This window comes from Molothrus ater, chromosome 4, assembly GCF_012460135.2.
Source record: "Molothrus ater isolate BHLD 08-10-18 breed brown headed cowbird chromosome 4, BPBGC_Mater_1.1, whole genome shotgun sequence".
Lineage (NCBI taxonomy): Eukaryota > Metazoa > Chordata > Aves > Passeriformes > Icteridae > Molothrus > Molothrus ater.
Genome location: NC_050481.2, coordinates 40072724 through 40096860, shown reverse-complemented (window position 1 = coordinate 40096860; position 24137 = coordinate 40072724). Strand labels below are relative to the sequence as shown.

Here is a 24137-nt window from a genome sequence, read left to right as displayed (position 1 = left end):
CCGAATTCAGACTGGTGTGAATTGGTCATGAATCGACAGAGTTCCTAAAAGACACTGAAATCCTGGTTCTTGATGGGATCAAAGGCAGTGCTGCAACATACATGATTTCATCTCCTCCTCCTTATGATTTACCTATTAGAACAAGACAGACAGGACCAAGCAAGCAAAATTGAGAAATGTTTACCTGCTTTGTAAAGTTTTAATGTGGGGAAAGTTAGGAGGATAATTTTGGTAGGTTGAGGGTTTTTTTGACTAACAATGAATCTTAACTGGTTGCTGTTGGATTATGAAATGCAAATGCTTGAGCAGTTAGGAAAATTTCTCTTTATTCTAATACCTTGATCTACTGGCTACTTGAATTTCAAATTGGAATAATGTAAATCAGTTAATTGCCCAGTCCTGTGAAAGATCCAAAACTTCACAGAACAAACCAAGGAAATATCTACATTCAAGTCAAAGGCAGCCTTGCCTTGGACAAGGCTAGAAGCAAACTTTGTATGTGATTGATACTTTCGTCATGCTTGCCAAAAGAAAACCAAAAAAATATTTCATCCATCTCTGAGAGCCTTTACCTTAGGCATTTTGACCTTTTTTTTAAAGTTAATGAGGCACTCATAAGGAGAGAGTTAAAAATAATTGCCAGTGACACAAAAAACTACAATGCTGTCTCAAATATTGAGCAGAGGCACTTTCATAGAAAAACAACACCTAAGCATAAACAATTGATTTAACGGTAATCTCCCACACTGTATGCATCTTTTGTACTGTAAGAGGCAAGCTGCCATATAAGCAATGCTTCAATAAATTCAGCTGAACAAGGAAGCTGCAATTTTACAGACTTCTAGAATTTCTTAGACACAGTATTTTTAAATGAATACTTTATAAAAATCACTTTCAGTATTCTGTTAGATGTAAAGTTTTTATATAGTTTGAGTAATGAAAAAACCTCAGGATTAGCTCATACAGTGGAAATATGGTCACTCCTTGCCAAGATAACCATTACATCTCCATTTTCCATTTATTATTCTTTTAAACTGAATAGAGAAGATTGCTCTTAAGAGATAGTCCAGATACAAATCTCTACTATCCAATTACTTATGTACTCTCTTTCAATTTCTCAATGGAAGGCTCTTACTATCTCTCATAAATCAACCTACTTCAGTTGCTTTTGTGAAAAATCTTTAACATAAATATTAATGCTTTGAGCTACTATTTTTCCTGCAATTCTACATAATATCCTTAGGTTCCTTTAGGAAATTACTTCATGTATCATTCAAGCTTTTAAAATAAAATGTATCTTCTTGGAGGCTAGGCTTCTGACTCTCATCCTATAAACATCAGTCATCTAAAACAATTTCCAGAAGTACTGGAAAGTTTAAAAGTTGGCACACTGTAATTAAATAGGAGTCAAACTTCTCATCTGTTGAAAATACCATGGGGTGTCTGCATGCATTTTAATGCTTTTCAAAATGGCATGTACAGAAAACAAATACAAGGAAAATTAACCTTCAGTCAGAATGTGTATGAGCATGGAGTTTGACTAACAAGAGGACAGATTTCCAAGCTCGTGACAGTCCATGCAATTCTTTTTTAGTTTATCTGCAGGCACTCAGCATGGCTAAAGTTCTAATTTAGAAAGTATGTGGTCAGGGAAGGTTAGGGAAGAAAGAAAGGACCATGATTATTCACAGTCCAGCAAAAATCTGTTTTCTGAGTTTTAGACTCCAGGAATTCCCCAGTAAATTTAAGAGAAGTTGGAATTTCCTGATCTGGCAGATATTACCTAGGGTAGGGAAGTATAATTCTCAAAAGAGCTTTCAAAGGTGGACTTGGAGTTTTGCTGGATGGAATAATGATGGATTTAAATCAGCCATAAAAAGAGAGATCTGATCTTCTGTCAAGTTCTTGAAAAGGTAGAAGTTAATCATCAGTACTATATGCTTGCTTAAAGAAAATACATACTTTTAAATTTGGCTCAAAATATTTTTAACCAAAAAATAAATAATAAAATATTTTTACAAGTTGATCAAACCATGCTTTGAGTTGTCAGTATAACAAGCACCTCTTTCTGTGCCACACTATGAAGAACCAAATTTTTGTAGGTAAAAACAATAAGGAAGCAATGCAGGGTTTGTAACAAAATAAAGCATTTGCATTCCTCCTTAATTCCTTCCTATGCAATCTGCATAGCTCTTTACTGACGCTTTCAGTACATGGTAATTCATTCTCTCCCAGCCCAACTTCTGTGTTTCATCAGTTTTTTACCCTGAAGAAATAGTGGGAAAATCCTGCTCTTTACTAGAAATCCAAGTGAAAGTCCAAGTCCTGTCTTTTTTGCTGACTTCACTGCTTCATGCCACAGACACAAAAAGGATTTCATTTTGCCCATCACATTTTCTCTCCTTCACCGTACTGCTTTCTCTATATTAAAGTCATTGTACTTCTATCACTTGCATTTGCAATAAACAGATTGTAACAAGGTCTCTGGTTTGGTTTACATAAACTTACATAAATAGCAACAAGAACTAGAGACCTCTACCAAATGGTACCAGAGCAGTCTCCGGGTACCAGGGGAGAAACAGAACTGATTATTTTTTAACATTACAGTATTTCAGTAACTATCAGCATTTTTGCATCTACACTACAAGACATTCTGTCTCAGAGTCATTGCTGTTTTCAATAATCCATTCATACCAGCAGACATCTTCCATTTGGAATCCTAATAAATACAAAAAAAGCCCACCCAAACCCAAACCACCACGTGTAACTTCTGATAATGAAACCATTATTCTTGGACAAGAATCTGCAGAAGAAATGTATGGCCTTGTGCAAGAGAGACAAATAGAATTTGCAAAGTAACTAGCCTTATTTCCTTGTTTTTCCATGCCTGGATTATTTCCTTATTTCCTTGTTTTTCCATGCCTGTTTTTCCATGCCTGGATTATTCTTCCTGTTGACCCTCTGAAGCCAGCTGCTGGGAGATACACAAGGAAGCAGCAGTGCTTGGTGACCCTCACTGGCAGCCAAAGAATTAGTCTGCTTGATGGAGCACGGCAATCCACTGTGCCAGCTGAAAAAAGCTGGCTCTGGCGGTTTTTGATTCTTTCACTGGGCTTTGGGAAGACAAAATCTCTTCCTTTCACAGACCTGACTAGGAAGCTTAATTGATGTCCAAAGGGCCTTTACTGTATTGACATTTCCTATGCTTAAGGTATAAGCAAATTCCTTTATAAATGGCCCAAATACTTATGAATGGCTGAGTGTGCTGCAGAATGGGTAACTGCAGGGACAGGAGGGACACAGGCAAGAAGATGCATGCGGTGTGCTGCTCCTATGATACACACTCTAGGCAGAAAGGCTGCCGAGTCCATCTCTTAGAAGAGCAAAGTGGCACAGTGTTTTTTGTAGAGCATAATTTGCAGTCACTAGGGGCAGAATGAGGTAGAGAGGGGTCAGGGAAATCCCTCAGCTGAGGTTAGGGGAGATGTTTGTAGCCTGCAAACTCCCCACTAAGACAATACAAAGACCTAAACACCCCAGCCCTGACCTTTATGTCTTTGTTTCCTTCTGTTTTGCTGTTGTGGTCCAAAAAGTAGAACTAACAAGAACCATACAGCACAAACCATGCTCCTTCTGGCAGCCACTACCAATCTTAGTAGTGTTGTTAAGCTGCCAACAAGCTAAAATGTATTGTAGATTTCAGAGCATTGAAAAACGTTGCATTCTCCAGCTGCCATCACCCTAACCTACCTTTTATTTATTCCATACTACTCACACACAAACAGGCTAAGACCCACTCTCTTCATCACACTCCTATCTGCTGCTTATTCACTCCAGCTATTTTCTGAATGAAAGAGAAAAAAATCAAATATTAGGAACAGAGGGCACTCAGGACATGGCAGCTGAAGCTGGGCACTGCAGCTGATAAAAATCTGAGAGGAATTTACATAGATCACAGACAGTGCTCATTGGCTAAATGCTTCTAGTGAGAGGCACACCTCTCAATGCTATCTAGGGGACAATGATTACATTCCTCAGGAATTTCAACAGTATTGTTTCTCTTTATTTATTTGTCTGCTTTCCCCCCCTCAAGTTTTTCAAATGGATCCATTTTCAAAACTGGAAACTGGATTTTCCTGTTGCCTTAGGTTATGGCAGCTCAGGAAACAGAACTGGGATGCTGAGGTACCTCTTCCATCTTATTCACTCAGGGAAGGTGGCTTTTCAATAGCACCAAGCCATTCAGAGTCAAGAAAGGGACTGGAATCTGACTTTTTCACAGTCCTGACCACTACACTGGCTAACAAGCAATAAAATATTACCAGTTTTTCCACTCCCAAAAGAGCCTCTGACACAAATTTTTCATCAAAAATGAAGAAATGGAACTTTTTATACAGACTTATCAACACTGTAACTTTTTTGGGGGGAGGGGAAGAATGTTTATTTAAATATTTTAACCAACTACAACTGTCAGTTTGTCTTCAGACATTCATTTTTTCCTTTTTCTCCTGCCTGGTTTATTAGTGATAGTTCAATGAAATATCCATATAGCACACTACTGCTTTATTGATACTCTCAATAAACTAATACAGCAGTTTTGCTTTTGTACACCACTGTTATGGATATCACTTGGAGCTATCCCTATAACAACTGTATCTCCTACAAATTGAACAGTTTCCAGTCTATCAGCAGCTATTAGTATAATAATTATTTATTACATAATTTATTACTTCCATTAAAAGAATGATGCAAAATAAGAAGCAGCTATCATTTGCTAAAGAAGATTTTCTGTACATCTTATCTTGAAATGACATTTTTTAAAACAAAAAATAAATTAAAGACATAATTACTATTCTTCCTAAAATTGCAAGAATTTGAGAAACAAAGCTGACTATGTAGTACAAAAAAGATTAGAAAATGCTAGGATCATCAAGAACCCCATGTAATTTAAAGGCAACTTCAAGATAGCCCTCAATCAAACCAAATATGTAGCCAGCAGACCAATTCTTTCAAGTATTCATCCACAGGTAGTAATTTAAAAAACAATCACAGTGGTGAATAAAAGCTGTTATGATCTATGAAGTACAGCAAGGTGCCATTCAGGAGAGTTGTTTTCAATCATCCATCTCTCAAAGTGCCTTCTGGAACAAACTTTAAAAGGCTGTCTCTTCCAAAGTCACATTTGAAGGAACAAGGGAAAAAAATTATAACAAGATGTTTCTAGTACATTTAGTAGTAACTTTAACATTGCACTGCAAATGATGTAGCCCACACAGAAGTATCTTTAATAAGCCAGTCATTAGATGTAATATATAATTTCCTCACCACATTCCAAAATTCAAATTATTACAGGTACACGGTAACTCCAGGGTGTTAGAGATCTACATTGATATCAAACAGAGCAGAGTTGGTTTTAAAAGTGACAAAGAAATTTAGTTTCTATATTTTTGCTTGTAGAATTGATAGCTACAGCAAATTGAAGTTTTAAATCTTCTTAGACACTACTGAAGTGAACAGTGGTTGAGTTACCTCCATGACACTGCTAAACAGCACTTAAAAGTTTCAACCACCCTCCTAATTCCCATTCCAATCCAGCACATTTTAGTCTCCATGTCCCACAGCTACTTGATCATGTAATTTGTCCTTTAAAGGCACAGGTGTTTGGGATTAAGGATTTCATGTTGGGTAGGGTAAGAAGTACTTTGCTTGCATTTAAACAGATTATATCAACACTTCACCTTGCTAAAACCAGTATCTTTTTCCAAAATAGTGAATAGATGTCCAGTTAATCAGATGATCTAACACTAATCAAGCCGCATTTACCCATGTATGCCTGGTAAAAAATGAAGGGAAGGCACATCTGGAGGTTGCCTGGTCCAACATACTCTCTAATGCAGGACAATTCTGAAACCAGACCAGGGTGCTCTGAGTCATGCCCACAGGCATTCAGGGCAACCTACTCTAGTGTTTGCCCACAAATCCCAGGCTACACTGCCAATTTTTTTTCTGATGCAGTAAATAATCGCAATTCCATTTGCAAAACTTTTTAAAGCTCTTCTGGGATGCAGATTAGATTATATATTCGCCCATCAGTTTCAATACAATGAACAGTATTAATTCTATTTCCATGTTAAAACTGTGGTTTCTATTGCAAAAAATTTCATCAGTTGCCTGCTGTTTCTTAAACATTTGTATGGAAGACCAAAGTCAGTACTTATGTGGCACACATTCTATACCTAATTTATCCTTTGTCTCCACAATGTGCAGGGACTGTGTTCAGGTGATCAAACTTTTCAAAATAATAATAACCTTTATAAAAAAAGGTAAATTGGCTTTTCACTGGTGCAGAAGTACTATAAGCTTTTGTTGTGCTATGATCTTTAATGGGATCTTTTTCATCTTTTCTTGCTGCTTTTAAACCCTTCTACTCTGATGCACAACAAATTTCCTCAAACGGATCTGCAGTACGACTGAAGATGGGCATCAAACAGAAGCAATACATAGAAAGGGAAATACCTTCAGCCTTTAGTAGCACAAAATTTTATTCACAAACTCAAAACTTCAGATCCTGCTAGCCTCGGTTCACTCTTTCATTAATTCATCAGACCACCCAAACTGACAACTGTTACTTAAATCATGACCCATGAACCATTTTATTGTCTCAAAGAAATGTATAAATATTATCACAAAAAAATCAAATATAATCAAAATCAAGCAAACAGGTAGAACTGCAATATGGTAATGCTCTAATGTGTTTCTCTGAAACAGAACAGTAATCATGGATTTTGTAAAATTTAGTGCTTGCTTCTTTTAATTTAAAAAAATAACTAAAACTAAAGACTATTATTCATCATATAGACTGTCTGCCCACTCTCCTGCCTTCCAACTTAATTTCTGATTTTTATTACTGGGTATATTCTTAGGATAGTTCTACAGCAGATCCAAAGGTCTTAACATTAGAGGAAAAATTTGTCCCTAAATTGCCTCACTTGGACCTTGATGAGTTTGTACACAGCAGCAAGAAGCTTATTTATGCTCCTTGATTAGCTCAGAATTCTATGACTTCAGTGTAAACATTCTTGAAAAGACAAAACATCACACAGTATAGAATGGGCACTTTGAAAGATTTTACCATCCCAATACTCCTTTTTCCCTTCATCATCAAGTGCTGTCAGGCTGATCCACAGCCAAAGGAGATAGTCCAAGGACAAATAAAGAGGTAATGCTCTTTGGGTACACTGCAACTGAGAAAAGTGTCATTTCAGAGTGCTTCCAACCTCCTGGGCTGCTGGACACTATAATGAAGTGAAACTTGCTGAAGAACTGCTCCCAGCTCTCAATGCTGCCTTCTGGATCAGCTGGTCCAAAAGAGACCTACTACCTTCTATGGTCAGGACTACAGTTCAGGTGACCATGGGACTAGATATCCAGGGTATGTGCTCATACTTCTGTTAGATGCAACCATTCTTAACTTGGGACCCTTTAAATGTCTCGCACATCAAAATTTTTTACAAGTATCCAATCATATAATGTGTAAAGTTAAGTATTAAGTTATTACATAATCAAAATTCTCATCAGGACATCACCACCATCAAAGCCACATGACACCTTTCATGGTATCTGAATGTTACTGTGTTCATCATCAAGGCACCATCAGCTTTAAACATTTCTGCAAGTCTTAAACAGTATCTTAAACAGATACTTACCACACCTAAGTAAAAAGAGGGCACTTAGACAAAATTCTAATACTGGCCATTTTAAAAAATTCAAATACAGTATTGCAAAATAGCTATTTATGAGAGTTTATCCTCAAGAGATCTGTTAGAAACTTATTACCTTAATAAGCAGTGACGTACTACCTCAATAAGTTCTGCCACAAGAAGGGTTCTTTAAATACTGTCATCCCTTGACATCAGACACCTGCAGTGAAAGTGTTCCAAGAATTTCAGGCAGCTGGATGAAGCTGCTTAACTAACTAGGACACCAGCCAAATTCAGAATAAAATAAAAAATAACTATATTGATTAAATGATTAATCGTAAGTGTTGATTATGGGAACATTACTTCAGGGCATTTTTTGAGTTTGTTTTGTTGTTGTTGCTGTTTCTTTTTGAAAATACTCTTCATACATTTTTTTAAAATACAAGGCACCACAACTTTGGCCAGAGAGAAGATACATTACAATTTTTCATCAAAACCTGGCTGAAGAAGGGAAAAAAGAAAAAAAAAAAAACCCAAAAAACAACAACAAAAAACCCCACAACAAACAAACAAACAAACAAACAACCCAACAAAAACTACAAACAATCAAAAAATCCCACCAAACCCATGAAATATCAAATCGAGGAGGTTCTAAGGATTTTGCATTAAAAATCCCTAACTGTTCTACATTTGTCCTCCAAGCTCATTTTCTTGCCAAAATCTTGCCTGGAAAAATAAAGTTTTGATGTCTTTCATGTATGAGCCAACAGGCCAGCCAGGTCCTGAATGCAAATCAGCAACCTGCTACAGCACAGAAGCCCGTGGCTCATTTTACATCATTCTAAGTCATGCTAGCAAGTGAGCCAGAGCAACCACATAAGCAAACAAGAACAAAAGCAAGAACGAAAAACCAAAATCCATACCACCATAGTAATTTCTTTTACTATCAGCAATTTATTCATTTTCTAGACCATAGCATCATTAATTCAGCTAACAGCTGCTTAACCAACAACCCCTTGGCAAACTTCAAACTTCAGTTCACTAACTTTCTCTCCAAGAGTAGATATAAAATGAGAGCCTAAGGATTATCAATAACAGAGACCAAAAAAAAAAAACCCAAAAACCAGAAAAGAATATGCAGAGTTCAGAAACTTGAACAGAATATCTGTTTGCTGTGTACTAAATAATCCTGCATAGTCAGCCTTACTTGCTGCAGTAGTAAACCACTGACCAGGCTAGCTTGACTAAAAGGCTTATGGTATTTGTATACTTTCCTGCATCCCATAATATCTCTAGTCATTTAAACACTATTTCAGGAATGTCCTGTAGAGGCTTCAGATGATTATTCACATCCATGGCATTCTACTACTCATTAGAATGGCTGTAAATGTGTTAGCAGTTCATTTCAAACATTGCAACATGACAGAAAGAGGTCATGTCAATTCCCCGTCAGATTGCTGCCTTGAATTGCATTCTCTTACCTATGCTCTCCTCAATGCTTAAGCCAAATCTATTTTAAATATTCGATACTTCCATTCCAAATGAGCTTTCCTCACACTGTAGCCCAATAAAGCACCACCTCAGCCTACCTCTTCTGCATAAAACATAGCTGTAAACTGCAAAATAATGTGGGAAACATGAAAATTTTTGAAAAAACTCCTACTAGCCAGCATAATTAAGACATGAAAATATAGAAAAGAAGACATTGATTTCTGGGGTTTCTCCACATGTCTACATTTCAAACCAATCAATTAATTAATCCATAAATTAAATGGAACACTCTAACTTACTTCAGAAGGGTGAAACTGGTGTAATTCAAGTCAGAGATCACATCATCTGAGAACTATCCCGTTTCCTTAATCTTACTCCAACCCTATGGACATTCCAATGCCAGTTTTGTCAGTTTGTCAATGTTCATTCTCGAATGCAATACTAAATAGTTTTGTGCCTTAAACTCATACCATAACTTATTTTGTAAATCTTTCTGAAAGAAGCCCATAGCATTCCAAACTAGAACTCATTTCCACTGTACAATTCCATCCAAACTAAAAAGGGGGGCTACATTCAAGTCTTTGCACTTCACACTTAAAGTCTCAAGCAACAAAAGACCCAAAATACCATTTGAGTCAGATCCTGCACACAATAAAATTTTCCATTACTGGGAATGTAACTAAAATAAATCTCAGAAAAAATACAGTCACAAATAACATTTTCAAGGTCATAATTTAGAATTTATTACAAATTACTGTACAAGATGAGGACACATTAAGACAGCACTAACAAAATGAAAAAGACCTGATTTTTCTTTTCTGTAACATGTGACTACACTGAATATACATTGTATAGGTCTTGGGAATAGGGGGAACAGATTTAGATGGACAGTGGGTTTAGGTACACATGGGAGTACATTCCCAAGAGTACATAAAACCACTATCAAGTCTCATAGAGCCCTTAGGCAGACCCTGACTTCTGCCACAGTTTTAACAATAAATTAAGAACACAAGTAATGTGTTAATCTATTTCTACTGAGAAAATGCTTCCTATATGTAATTTGAGTTCCCAAACTTCTGAAGCCTCCTGAATTTCTCAGGAAAGAGTATTTTTGCCATCTCTCTTCAAAAAGAATTAAAAAATAAAAGTAGATTATTTCATGCTCTACAAAGAAACAATGTATTCAGAGATACCTCAAGCTGGGTATTCACAGTGCAAACCAGGACAGACAAAATGTCCCAAATAACAACACACATATGACAACAGAAGTACACTTGAGCGGTGGATTATCTATGAAACAAAAATGTCACTTATCTCACAAGGAAACTTGGTATAAGTAGCATCTCTTATGAACCCACCAAAGACTAAATCTAAGTCAAAGAAGCTTCATAAGCTGTAGTGACCGCAGTCTATTTCACAAAAGCAAAGTTCATTATAATATCACTAGATGTCCTACTTTTCCCACTGCCTTCCCAAAACTAAGAACAACATCCAAATATTCCCTGTGTAGTTCACCTCCCAGCTGTTTCAGCCTTCCTGCACTATAAATCTTTCTCCACTGACAACTGGCCTCTGGCTGCATGCTTTGTGGAACAGAAGCCAAAAGCAGCAACCCCTTGGTCAGGCTCTGCAAGAGTCAGGCAACAGTCAGAATGGTTCAGGGACATGAATCAAACCACAGGATGACACTGGAATCACTTGCTAAATAACAGCATTTTAAAAATACAGTTATTTGGCTAATAACAGCATTTCAAAAATCAACCACATAAATCTGAATCACATATCTGATGCAAAATGGCTTTTAACTGGTTTTCTAAGAGGAATTAAGATTTTTCACAGAGACATTTTGTTAAACATTGGTGAAGATGCAAAAAGTTTAACTCTAAATAGACATTTTTTGCATAATCAAGAAAATGTGCATTAAGAATGAAAGGACTAGGTTTTGAATAAGAGTACTGATTGTAGATCAGATCATCATGGCCTCTCACAAGACAGACATTTCTGGGCTACACTGCAGTTTAACCACTGACAGTACTAGACAAAGGGAAAAAAACCCATCCCATTGTTTCTCTATCAAGAATAAATAAATGTCTTTCCCTGACAATTTTCTGCACTCCATCACAGACAGCAAGTAAAGATGCCCACATTTTTAGCCAAAGTGGGTCATATCTCCTCTTTTGGAAGCACTACGGCAACGATACAGCAAATACCCTGCCCAGAAGTGTCCTAGTGAGTGACAGGCAGAAGAGACCAGAATTGTTCCTCCACAGTGTGATCCCAACAAAACACTGCCATGCAGCTCCACGACAGGGGACACCTGTGCTTTGGTCAAAGCCATCCTGACAAGATGCTACTGAGACATACGCCTGCCACTTAGCTAAAAGGCAGGCGACATCCATCATGCATTGGGCATATTCTCTGCCATATGGCATGATGTGCTTGTACACAATTTGCAGACTATCAAAAGTTCATCTGCCATATGATTAAAACCAGCCCCATTCCCAGGCAGACATTCCTAGCTCTATGAGGGAGGTAAGCTCGAAGGGCCAGGCATTGAATCAGAATAAGACTTCTTTACCAGTCAGATCTGTAAGCCTTAAAATAAGCTTATCTGGACAAAATTAGAGGTTAGCACTTAAAAGTATTTTAAAATGAAACAATAGGTTTGTAAAGTACTATTCCTTCATTAACAAGGAGAAAGCTGCTTATATAAAAACTGTGTTCTCACAAAGTTTAGTTAAAATACAGATTCTCCTAGATCTTTCCCCCTGTACCAAAAGTCAAAAAATACTGGTATTTCTAGATATTGAAAGCATTATTACCAAATCAATCAGCATATTATGGAAGGCATTCCAGTAGGTTGTGCTTTTTTGCTTTTCAAATAAAGATTGAAGTTTTATTTCATCAATTGAGAAAAACAGCACAGACATCAAAGCCAGTCCAACTTGAAATACTGTACTGCACACAGCAAGAGTATACAGAAGTTCAAGTTTGCTGTCCCAAGATAATGTGTCTTTACATACCCACACAATTACTTTGAATACAATATGAATTCAGAGTTGATGAGATAAAGTCGCCTTTCTTCAAGTACAAACAGTATCCAAGTTCAAAGGACAGCATCTGATCTTGTTCTTTAAGATGCAAATGATCGTTTCAGCCAACAGAATAAACTGACAGACTGCCTCTAGCCCACAAGTCCTAACGAAAAAAAAAAAAGAAATCCAAAAGCAAATTAGCTTTTAAAAAGTACAGTTAAACAAAAGGGGGAAGGAATCTCTCCCCCAAGAAGCTCTTTTAAAAACAAGAGTCAGAGATTGACTTCATCAGGTAGGAACTTCACCATTATTAACAGTTTTCAGTTTTGCACAGAAAAGGTCACTGGGAAGAGCAACAGTCTTCATCAATACTCAAGATGTACTATTTAAAAGACCCAAACCCTACATCCACAATGCAAATTCCTTCAAATCACTTAAGAAACCCAAAAGGAAAACCATAACTAATGTGTAACTCCCCTTTTCAGCCACTAGCTGCTCCTTCCAAATGAAGGACAAGTCAAGCTGTCCATACAGATGATGACCTCAAATGCATGAAGACAAATGGCTCCACTTTGCTTCACACAATAAGACATTAAAAATCTTGAATTACACCATCATTCTTGTGAGACACTTTGCACCAGAGCATAAAACACATCTTATGAATAATTAGGAACAAAATGCATCAAAGTCAAAGAATTTCTTATCTCTTTCATTAACAGTAGAAATTAGCTATTCATAAGCATACTGTCAACAGCAGCACATTCCCAAAAAACAACTTCTAATTCTGCAATGACACAATGACAAAATTTCTCTTCAACACAAGCTTCACAGCAACAAGCTTTTAAAAGGTCAGTAAAAAATTCTGCAACATCATAAAGTTTTCTTGGTTACAGAAAGCATATTCAGAATCAGGACATCTGTGACAGTTTTACTACTGACTCACCCAGCAAAGGTGAACACAAAGACATGCAAAAGAAAACAATGGAGACACCCCACAACAGAAATGGACACCTAAGACAATAGTTCCATGGCAACTAGGATTGATCTTCATCTTGATTTCTACAGCACCATTCTCCCCTTCTGCTCCCAGCTCTGGACTTGCCTCCTGGCTCACACTAGCATCAGTACCCAGTCAGCGACACAACACGCTGATTCTGCTGGAAAACAACCCTAAAACAATGGGGTTCATTTTAGCCAAATCATCTCCTGGGCTCAGTTTTGGTGGCAGAAGGAGGACATGTAAGCAGAACCATGCCAGTTTGGACTCAGTAGGCTGCATTATCTTCCTGGAAAACTTTTCTGCTCTCCTTCCAGGTAGCTTAAATCCATAAGAACTTAAACAAACAGCATAACAGTTGTGGAATCTTAGAATCATTTCTATTCATGCCTTTCTGAAAGTGTATCACCGTAGAAATACTACTGTATGTAAATTTTTATTTGTCCATTTTCAATCTTTTCATTACTTCCAGGAGTATGAGTCTAGTTTCCAGTCACCTGTGTGATGAATAAATTGTTAAATCACAGATACCTATAATACTTTTTTAGGCTAAAAAGAAAGAGGTAGCAAAAAACCAAAATAAAACACTTTTCACAAAATTCAACTTATCTATTGATGTTACAAACATTAGTAAGTGGAAGTGGAGAAATCCTCTTATCTTATTAGAATAACCTTAGTATCACATTCAAAGCACAGAATTTTAGTCAAACAGTTGACAACTAGTTATTTAACTGGAAAAAAAATCAAGAACTCCTAATGCAATCTGTACAGATGTCTAAAGTTATAAATAATTTTTCGCATTTGATCTATATATTGACTCTCGCTATTTTCCTTAACGTGTACAACTTCTCATTAAGTCTTATGTTGTGCATGACAACTACTGTAACATTATTTTGTAAGTCAAGGTAGGTTTTAATCGAAATAGTTCTAGTAGGCAAGTACTACAGACACAGGTCTGGATAAACCACAGCCTACAGCACTTGTCCCACTTCACATACCAGGTCACAGTTCTTGGCTGTGACCAGCAGTACATACTTTGCACACATAAGCAAATAGTCCACAGCATTTCCTGACTTGTTAATTTCACATGCCCCGAGATGAAAGACACAGTGCAGCTCTATCACTTCCAGAGAAATAAAGAATAAAAGCCTTATCTCAGAGTCACCATAGCCATTTTCACTAATGCTAAAATCAACAACACACAGCCCCATGCAAATGACAGACTGGTTAAAAAACTCACATACACAATCACTTGGTATTTTAACACTGTGTGATGCTATCACAGTTATGGTAGCATTGCAATATTAGAATTCTACTTTACACTGGATAAACAAATGAAGATGTCAGAACTTCAGACACAGCTAGTCTCTCATTGCATGTTCAGTACTTGCATCATGGGTTTTATTTTGAATAAATATAGATCAATTAAGTAAAAGCAGTCCTCAACCTGTCACTGAAATCAGAATGAGATACTAGAGAGTTTCACAGGGAGCATGCACGTTCCTGAGCATACAAGGAGGCAAGAAATAAATTAGGTGGAATTGGGATAAAAACCAGCAAATTATTCTACAGGATAAAACAGGGAAGAAAAAGATAACTCGGGAAAAAAATTGTTGCCCTATCTCATACAGGATTATTTCAAGCTGTATATCTTGGAGTGCCATCAAAGGATTCTCCACTAATTTTTCAAAAGAGCAAGTTGAACATTGCTTATTAAGACTCAAATGTCATTAAGTATGTTGAAACAATCATTTAGCAGCTCCACACCATCAAAAACATGAAAGCCTCATTCCCTCCTCAGTTACTAGCAAACAAGGGAAGGGAAGATAGAAAGGGAATGAGAAACGATGTGAGAAACCAGTGATAGGTTAAATTCGGTCTTAGCAAGCAGCAGCCTAAATAAAGGCCATTATCAGGTAGTTGCTGCAGTGGTAAATAATCAATGTTGAGGTCAGCACTTAAAACAGAATTAAGATCAATCCCTTTCAAGCTGTAATAACTAACACATTATTTTATTCATCTGTCACAGCACAACTCTCTTACATGCATGAAAGAATCAATCCAAACGTATTTTCAAGTCTCTGATGATGCCTCTCACCATGTTATTTCATTTCTTCTTGCCTCTTATTTGCTACCTTTAATGAGCACAGTGTCTTATATGACTCCTGTTTCTGCTGTGACTGAAAGTCTTTTACCATGCATCCCTGAGCTACAGCAATGTCCAGGAAAGAGACAGGATGAAAGTTCCCCTGCTTAAATAACTTCAGTATCTTCAGTCCTCACAGTCTCTGCTGTCCACAAGACAAGAGAAAGCAAGTTCCACTGAAAAGGTAAGGAAAAAGCTTCCCTTTTCTATGGAAAAAGGGAAAATTACATTTAATTGCTGAAACCTAGTAAATTTTCTAATTCAGGCAAATCTAGCAGAAGTTACAAAATCCCATGCTAAAATTTGTAGTGTTTTCACCTCTCCAAAAGATGAGAGAGCAGCAATGGAAACTGCTTTCCCTACTCACAAAGCACACTCTTTCACAATCTCTTAACTTGTAAAGTTCTCTGGTTTTCTGACATCCAATGCTTCTCAAGCACTTTCTTAGCTATACAGCTAGCAAGTACTCTCGAAACATTTTAGCAGAAGTATACTATAAACTATTTCAATGTACAGATGTATTTTTAAAAGGTTTTAGACCTCAATGGAAAGAGAAGTGAGAACAGAAAGGATAATTTTGTTTTCATAGCATCGCATTCCTTACCACTGACAGGAGTGGGACAGGAGTGCAGATAAGGATTTAAATGAAGATCACTTGCAGCTTCAGAATTTGTGATGCAGAACTCATTATAGGCAAGCAATAAAAAACCCCATCTGTTTTGAGTCAATGGTGATCAGCAGTGTGCATTTGACTATTTATTATGTAGAAACCAAGATATGAGAAGCCCTGAATTCATAGTAAGAAAACCAAGGATTATCCAACTGCTGAAAAATTCAAATTACTGAGATTCCATTTCATTCCTCCTTGGTGCGTTATTCTGTTGGTTCCACAAAGGAATATAACAAACATGAGGCCTACTTAAAATGTGTTAAATGATGGAAAAATAGAAGAATTTCCCTTTTCAAATTCCTGTCCCACTCAAGCCCCTATTAATTAACAGAAAAAAAAAACCCAAAGCAATACTTTACAATTACTCAGTATTCCAAGAACTTGAAAGAGTTTCAAGGGAACTTCAAAAAACAGTATGCATTTCTCTAACCCTTTCTCCCCTTTTCATCTGCTTCATCCTCTTCAGTCCATAGCTATCTTCTAATATTTTCGTCAAGTAGTAGGAGGATAAAATTTATACTTGGTCTGTTTCTCTGCTTACAATAAGCCAGTTCCAGAAGAACTGTCATGATCAGCAAGTTCTCAGCTTGCTGTAGCTTGAGGGAGTAATGAACAGAGAAATCACATCTATATATTTGTGACTGAAAATGTTGCTACAAGTCTCACATTCTTGCCTTTATGTCTCTCTATCTGAATTATAGATCTTAAAGTTCAAGTGGCCCTCTCTTTTGGGACACTAGCCTTTAAAACAAATCAGCCCAGTACAGTAAGTAGTTGGAGAGAAAAATTGCTGCTGAACATTGCAAAACATTAAAAACCCCATCTAGGAGTGTTGTGGGAGCTCCCACAACACTCCCAAAACACAAGCTCAGTCACTACTGCCCTTGAAAGTGTGAGATTCTCTAACATCAGTGGGATTATTCAAATACATAAAGTGGGCAAAACTGAAAACTGAGTCCCAAGCTTGAAGCTGATGTTGTACACAAGGCTATAATTGTATTAACAGACCAGCACCACCTAAGCAGTAACAAATACATGTTGTACAAAAGAACACAGGAAAAAAATATTAAAAAGCACAACAACCACAAACACAAATTTCCAAGAAGCTTTCGAATATGGCATTTTCAACTGTCCTCTTATTTCTAGATGTGAATATTTTAAACCAGTAACAAAGTTCCCAACTGTGCTCAAATACACCTGGCAATTTACAAACATATGGCTAATGTCTCACAGCACTAGTCTTCAGTATTTGTATCTTCTAAATCAAAGAAGATAAAAATTATTTTAGAACATCAAGCATGACTTTTCTATATAATCGTCCAGGGAATGCAGTGTAACATCAGCAGAAGGAATATTATCAGTAAAAACTTATCTATTTTACACTTGTCTTACCAATGAAACATTTTGGAAGCCTGTGTACTATAATATTCCACAGGTACACCATGAAAACTTTATGATCTCTATGAGAGAAAATAGTTGGGGGAAAAAAGTCCTAAAGTATCACCAGACAAGGCAACAAGTTTTCAGTCATTCTTTATAATCTATTACCTTCATTCTGACAATTCATTATGAGTTTTAGAAACAACATTAATCCAGTTTTTATTGTATTGACAAACTTGGAAAATCACTTTTCAACTTTTCTGACAGCAAGCCCAAATAATGTCCTGTATGCTTTCCAAATGTATAGCCTCTAAATACATGGAAGATAAAACTGAATCTAAAGCAAAATCACCACAAGACTTGCACCAATTTCTTATTAGTTTTTCCAATACAGGTCACCAATAAAAATACAACCTGCAAACAAAGATACTGTAAATAAAAATACTGCAACTTGCACATCAAATGGGCTTGTCAGTCTCTCTTCTGTGCAGGCAATTTAGCTTCACAGCTGAGCCATGTACACTAAAGCATGGGTTCTCTTAAGTACCTAGGGCAAAATCCCTTTTTGTTTGTTTTGCATGACTGACGCAGGTTAACAATTATTTCAAACACTACTACTCTGAAAAGGTCTTTATAATCTGTAATGAGAACTAAGAGAGTATGGTCTCAGGACTTGGTTTCCCTTTCACCTGTAAAGCATTAATGAAATTATATTTATCCTATCCCTATAGGATGGCAAACACACAAGTGTTATGTCACTGTCTACTCTGTTAATGAGAGTGAAGACTCAAATTTTACCATCAAATATGAATAGTCTTGAACTTTTCAGGACTACAGAATGTATTAAATTGAATTAGTAGTGTACTCATTGAGGCAGTATTAGAACAAGTACATTCCACATCACATTTTGCTTTGCCTCAATCATACTATCTTTTATTCCGCTTTGAAAACACACATTTAAGGTCTAAAACTGAACAAAACTTCATATCCTCTATTTCTAGAGACAGTAAAGACAGAAATTTTATACTGCCTGCATTAAAAAAAAATCACCCAAGAATGCCAGGTGTAATAAATAACATTGTCCTGTATACCTTATCGCCTCATAATATTTACAAGGTAATTAACATGTTGTGAAGTATAGAGGAATTTAAGCATGAAGTTCGCCACTACTGGAATTTGCTGTTATAGCAAGTAAGACTGAGCAGTAGGCCTTACACAGCACATGATGCTCATCAAAACTTCCCTCTGCAACTTGCAGCCAGCAAGCTTCGCCACAACCACCTTTCTTAAGTTCACCTGAGAAACATAAACCAAGGCCTTCATTTATAATTCAGTGCTGCTTTTTTCATTCATTTATAGTGTCTTTTAGAAGTCTGTTTGGTTTTGGTTTTTTAAATAGTAAGACTGCACTTTTTCCAACTGCAACACCATACTTCATAATACGCACAAAGTTTTGGGGTGTCATTACTATTCAGCAGCAGCACTTCGGACAAAAGATACGTTTTTGAGGTATCTTGTGCGCCTGTGATGCAGCTATTACAAACAGTCTTTGAAGCCGGCGCACAGAGCCAGCATCCGTGTCCAGCACAGAGCCAGCATCCGTGTCCAGCCGGCAGAGCTGCCCGGGCACTGAGGGACGAGCAGCCTCGGCGCAGGGTGCTTCACTCGCCGAAGCATTTCCACAGGAGTTTTACGGAGCTCAGCCCGGGAGGGGCAGCACACACGGCGGGCTCCGGCCGGCGGGGGCTGAGCGGGTTTGGGCTCGCTGAGGCCTAGCGAGCACACGAGGCCTCCGGCAGCCCCGCACACGGCTCCGGGCGGGCCAGGGGAGCGGGGCACACGGCAGGGCCCGCGCCCGGGATGCTCCGCCAGCCAGGAGGGGGGAGGCGGCCCCGCTCCGCAGCGCCCGGGGGAGAGGAAAGGGAGGGCGAGGAGCCAGCGCCTCCGCTTTGGGAGGGACTTGCAAACTTTGGTACCTGTCGGAACTCCCCAAACGCCAGCAACCCCCGGCCGCTCCCAGAGGAGCTCTACAGGCTTCTCCCTCCCCGCCCCAACACCAACTCACGCCACAGGCTTAGAAACAAGCCTATAGCCGTGCCTGTGGGCAGGAGGGCACGGTGTGCCCGGCTGCAAGCAGGGACTTCTCCTGTCCCCCCGCTCCCCGGCCCTAGAAGGGACCCTCCGGCGCGCCCCCCGCCCGTCCCTCCCGGCGGGGCCGCTCCGAGCCCACCGCCCGCTCGGGCCTCGCCACCTCCCTGCCCGCGCTCCACCTGTCCCGCGGGTCGATCCAGCTGGTCTGCTTGGTGTTGTGGTCGATGTAGAAGACTTTGCCGTCGTAATCCCTCGCCTCCTCCCAGCCATCGGGTAAGGGAAGCTGCCCATTCCCCGCTTTCCTAGGCATGGTCGGTCGGCGGGAGTAGCTGCTCCATAGGGACAGAAAGAAAGACGGGAAGCGGGAAAAGCCCCGGGCCGGGCCGGGGAAGGGGCCGGGAGCGGGGGCTCGCGGGAGCCCAGGGAAGCCCTCTGCCGGGTCTCAGTCCACCATGCCCGGCTGCCGCCTCGCCCGCGCCGTGGCGGCGGGTCAGGGCTGCCGGCGGAGCCCAGCTGCCGTCTGGGCGCGGGGAGCCCGGCTGAGCCCCGGGCGGCCGCGGCCGCCGCTCATTAGCATGAGATTAGCATCCATCTCATCTGCATGCACATTCCTCCCGCCGCATTCCTCAGGGTTAACCCTGGCCGCGCTGCCCGCCGGGCTGGGCCGGGCAGGCCCCGGCCGCGGATCCGGCGCGGAAGCGGCCGGCGGGGCAGCGCGCAGGGCCGGCCGGCAGGCAGGAGCGGGGCAAAGGCTGCGAGAGGGGCCCGCCTGCTTCCATCGAGCTTTGCCCGGGAGCTCGGCCTGCGTGGGGGCAGGAGACAGCCCCCCGCGGGGGACGGGCGGTGCCGGGCGTTCCGGCCGCGTCCCCGCAGCCTGGCGGGGCCGGGAGCGCCGCGGTCACCGCCGCCCCGCGGGGGACAGCAGCGCCCGGCATGACGGACACCGGCGCTCCCCATTCTTTGTCTGCGAACTTGCTGCGGCCCTGCACCGGGCGGCGCAGGAGACGCTGTCGCGGAGCATGTCCTGGCCCTCGGAGCGCGGGGAACGTGCCCCGGGCAAAGGCAGCTTGGCCGCTGCCTCTTCCGTGCCCTGAGTCGGGGCGGTGTCGGGTCCCCTCTCCCAGCCGTTCAGGTCCCGCCAACCTCCCTTCACATCCTTGTGAACTCTCGCTAAAGTCCAGTAAGGTTAAAGGGTTCCTTAAAAGGACCTTGTTATTTAAAATACTTGAGTTCTAAATTTAAATACAAATGGGAACCCGTCTTTAACCATGGAAGTACCTAAACTTAGTGTCTTTAGTTTTGTTTTTGTGTGTTTGTTGGTTTGGGGTTTTTAACAGAATCATCAGTGAAGAATACGTGTACGCCATGGGTGCCCCGGACTGTTGTGGCCTGAAAAGCAAGCAGCTAAATCGCATTAAGTATAGACACCAGGTGTGAGTTACTGAGTGTTTATCTCTCATTTGCCACAGGAGAAGAGTACCCCAGGCTGGTTACCATGGTTCAGCTGATAGAAGGTAACTTAATGAGCTCTATTAATTTGCATGTGTATCTGATTCCCAAGATCTGGCACCAGAAGTAGAGCATCAATGGGGGAATATGACTCTCTAGTTTAGCAGCTAGAACTCCTAGGTAACTCAAGTCCCTGTTTCCTAGAATGTTTTATTTCTTTTCATTTAAGGCTACCGGTTTTAAGTGACAAGATTTTCCTGGGAGAGGAAGTCTCAAACCCAGAGCTGGTTTTGTGGTGGGTTTTTTTGTTTGTTTGTTTGGGGCTTTTTGTTTGTTTTTGTTTTGTTTTGTTGTTGGGGTTTATTTTGGATTTTGGGGCTTTTTGTTTCGTTTTGGTTTTGGGTTTTTATAATGTCTGTTTATCTTCTCCATTATAGGTTTCTAGTACTCAGCTCTATAAATTATTCTTCTAGGGCAATTTACACTTATTAAGTACTGGACTTGTTCTGTGCATAACAAGTTTTTGGATTCCACTTCAGAGGCCACATATCTGATAAGCATTGAAGTAACTCATTTTACAGCTATCTAAGTCCTACTGTTGGGTCTGCTCCTAAGTAGAAAAATGTACCAGCAAGATATTATTTTAATTTAGCTAATTGCCTGTCTGGTACAGATAAGATCTGCATTTTATTATTTTATTCTGCAATCTTGGCTCCAAATGACCCATATGCCTCCCTCCTCCAGACTTTTTTGAAGATTTTGATGTCTAAGGTAATGTGCAGTGAAACTGTACATTAACTGTACTTCATACATGAAGTAAGGTCCTGGTAGTTAACAGTGGAGAAAAACTGATCTGTGGATCTTATGGATATCCGTAAGAGTTGAGCTGCTTAGGGAATGCAGCAGGATCACTGGCTATTAAAGAGACAGATGCATTTCTTTTCATTGACAATATTGTTTCAATGAGCTTTTTGATTTTTAGGGGCCAGTTTTCTTGTCCATCAGTAAAAAAGCATCCCCACATTTACCAAGCATTTAGTTTGTGTCCTTTTAAACATACTCAATTTTATAATTTGTTTATAGGTGTTGCCCTATAGTGAGAAATTACATGTGACAGTTGTGGGACAGGATAAAGTGAATTTCCTTTTCTGTTTTAAAGTTCATTTGCATTATCAATAAGACATTTCAATATGTAAGTTGATAAAAATCTATAGAGGATATACATTTCTTTCTGCCAGTTACTGATCTTTGGCATTACCCAGGAGCTTTTATAACAATATAGCCTTTTTCATCTTAAAAAAGCAGGCCTGTTATACAGCAGCACTCCCGTACTCCTAGTCAGTCCCTAAATAATTCACACAGAAGAAAGAATAAAATTAGAAAATCTGTTATACCAAGACAAAACTGGAACATCATTTGTGTCAATAATTCCTCTGAAGGCAGTCATGGCACCTGAGGGAATACTCAGCTCCTATTCTCTGTCACCACCAAGGCAGGCAGACCCACATCTTTGATTTTTGGTCAGATGAGATCCACATGGATGTGGATCCAAGTTATAACCATCTTTACCAATATAATACTTCTCATAAGAAGACATCAATATTTTAATTCTCCTAAATAAATGGAAATTGTAGTTCTTAAATTTTGGAAATGAATACACTGAAGTCATTGCATAGTTGTCTAATTTTTACATATATGCTTGTGTGTCAATATACAGATGTGCTAACACTGAAGTATAAACTGCTGCGTGGTGTTAGGCTCACCCCTTCCTCCCTCTATTTTCCATTGTTTGAGTACTTCATTGTATTTCCCTCCGTTGTTAGAGTCTACAGTCCAGAATGCTGGTTTAGGGCTACTTAGGCATGACAGTGTTTGACATCAGATGGACAAAAAGTAGGTGTTATTTGTGTAAACCGACCTTTAATATTGCCAGTGAGAACATATGGCTCTTTGAAGGTATTTTTTCAAGTGTACCTCCTGCATTTCAACTGATAACCTGCCTAGCATGTTGTGCTGACATTGTCAGCTGACAGCATACCACAGATTGTTTGGCTTAATTACATGAGACAGCGAAGTTCAGAAGATGTAAGCATGCTTTATTCAAAACACAGAAGGGTTCATATGAATGAGGTCTCCAAAAGCACAAAACAATCTAGCTGTGGCATGATTTAAGTATCAGAAAATATGATGGATAACAAGAGGTAATCAATGTGAAAGAGCTAATCATTCCTATCTTTTGCTTTGCATATGCATGTTTAAGTGGCCTGAAGAAATTCCCATGGTAAGTAGTGCATAGTTAAAGAATTGAGCTAAAGGGAATTAGAATCATAACTAGAAGAAAAAATATTTTGTGTTGACTAGAAGAAAAATGTCTTGTGAAAATTCAGAATACAAGTATGGAAATGTATCCAAAGGAAGTCTTCAAAGGCCTGTACTTGTATCCTGTCACATAACAAGAAACATACCCACTCCAGTCTTTGCTAATGTAGTTAATCTCCTGATACTCCCTGCTTGCTGCTTCTTTCATAATAAGGCTGTTCCTGGAACTGACTGTGATCAAATAAACCTGTGTTTGTACCTTGTCCTTCCCTAATAGGAGACTCCCCTAATTTGATGATCCACTGGAGTGTCATCCCTGGTGAAATGTACAGCTGTTACAGCTCTAACTTCTACTATCCTCAAATGGCTCTGAAGCAGGAGCTGCAGCAGTTTCCCTGAAAATTTCCATAGCTCAGCTTTCACTGCTTGCATGCAGATTTTGAGTATAGAATGAATTGTGAAGTATGGCAACGGAATTAATTTCTAGAAGCATCTGACAAAAATATTTAAAAAGATATATTGGTTACATTGGGCTTTTTTTTGAACAATTAAACCACCAAATATGTTCCATGAGTCTGACTTCTGTCACATGTAGCTACTGTAGAACTCTAAAAAGTAATCCGTATTTTCAGCATTATAATTATTTATTTAATAATGGTGAATTTTATCTGACAGCTATGGTTTCAAAGAAGAAAGCACACACCAAAAATTCTCCCATATACAGTGAGATTTTTACTTTTTAAAAGTGTTTAAAAAGTCCTGCAAAGAAAAACTGTGTACATGCATGAGGGAGGAAAGGAGGAGGAGTGCTGCTTTTACTGTTGTCAGCTTCTGATGCATGTATACATCTGACAGTAAA

At 39.3% G+C, this 24137-nt stretch overlaps 2 protein-coding genes across 5 annotated transcripts in view; one reads left to right on the top strand and one right to left on the bottom strand.

Annotated features, from left to right (window-relative positions):
• The window catches only part of WWC2 (WW and C2 domain containing 2), a 95257-nt gene extending 75290 nt beyond the window's left edge, over positions 1–19967 (bottom strand). The window contains exon 1 of the mRNA XM_036382250.2: positions 19690–19967. Within this exon, the coding sequence (XP_036238143.1) occupies positions 19690–19820 (131 nt within the window). The 5' untranslated portion in view covers positions 19821–19967. The remainder of the gene's footprint in view (positions 1–19689) is intronic.
• Positions 1–24137, top strand: part of DCTD (dCMP deaminase) — a 191187-nt gene that overhangs the window by 112196 nt on the left and 54854 nt on the right. Inside the window, exons 1-2 of one of the 4 annotated variants that reach the window (XM_036382257.2) lie at positions 19543–19783; positions 20980–21024. The exons of 2 other annotated variants lie outside the window; for them this stretch is intronic. The gene's annotated coding sequence lies outside the window, so the exon portion shown is untranslated. Of the gene's footprint in view, positions 1–19542; positions 19784–20979; positions 21025–24137 lie in introns of those variants that run through there. One more of the 4 variants, XM_036382255.2, reaches the window with a different exon arrangement.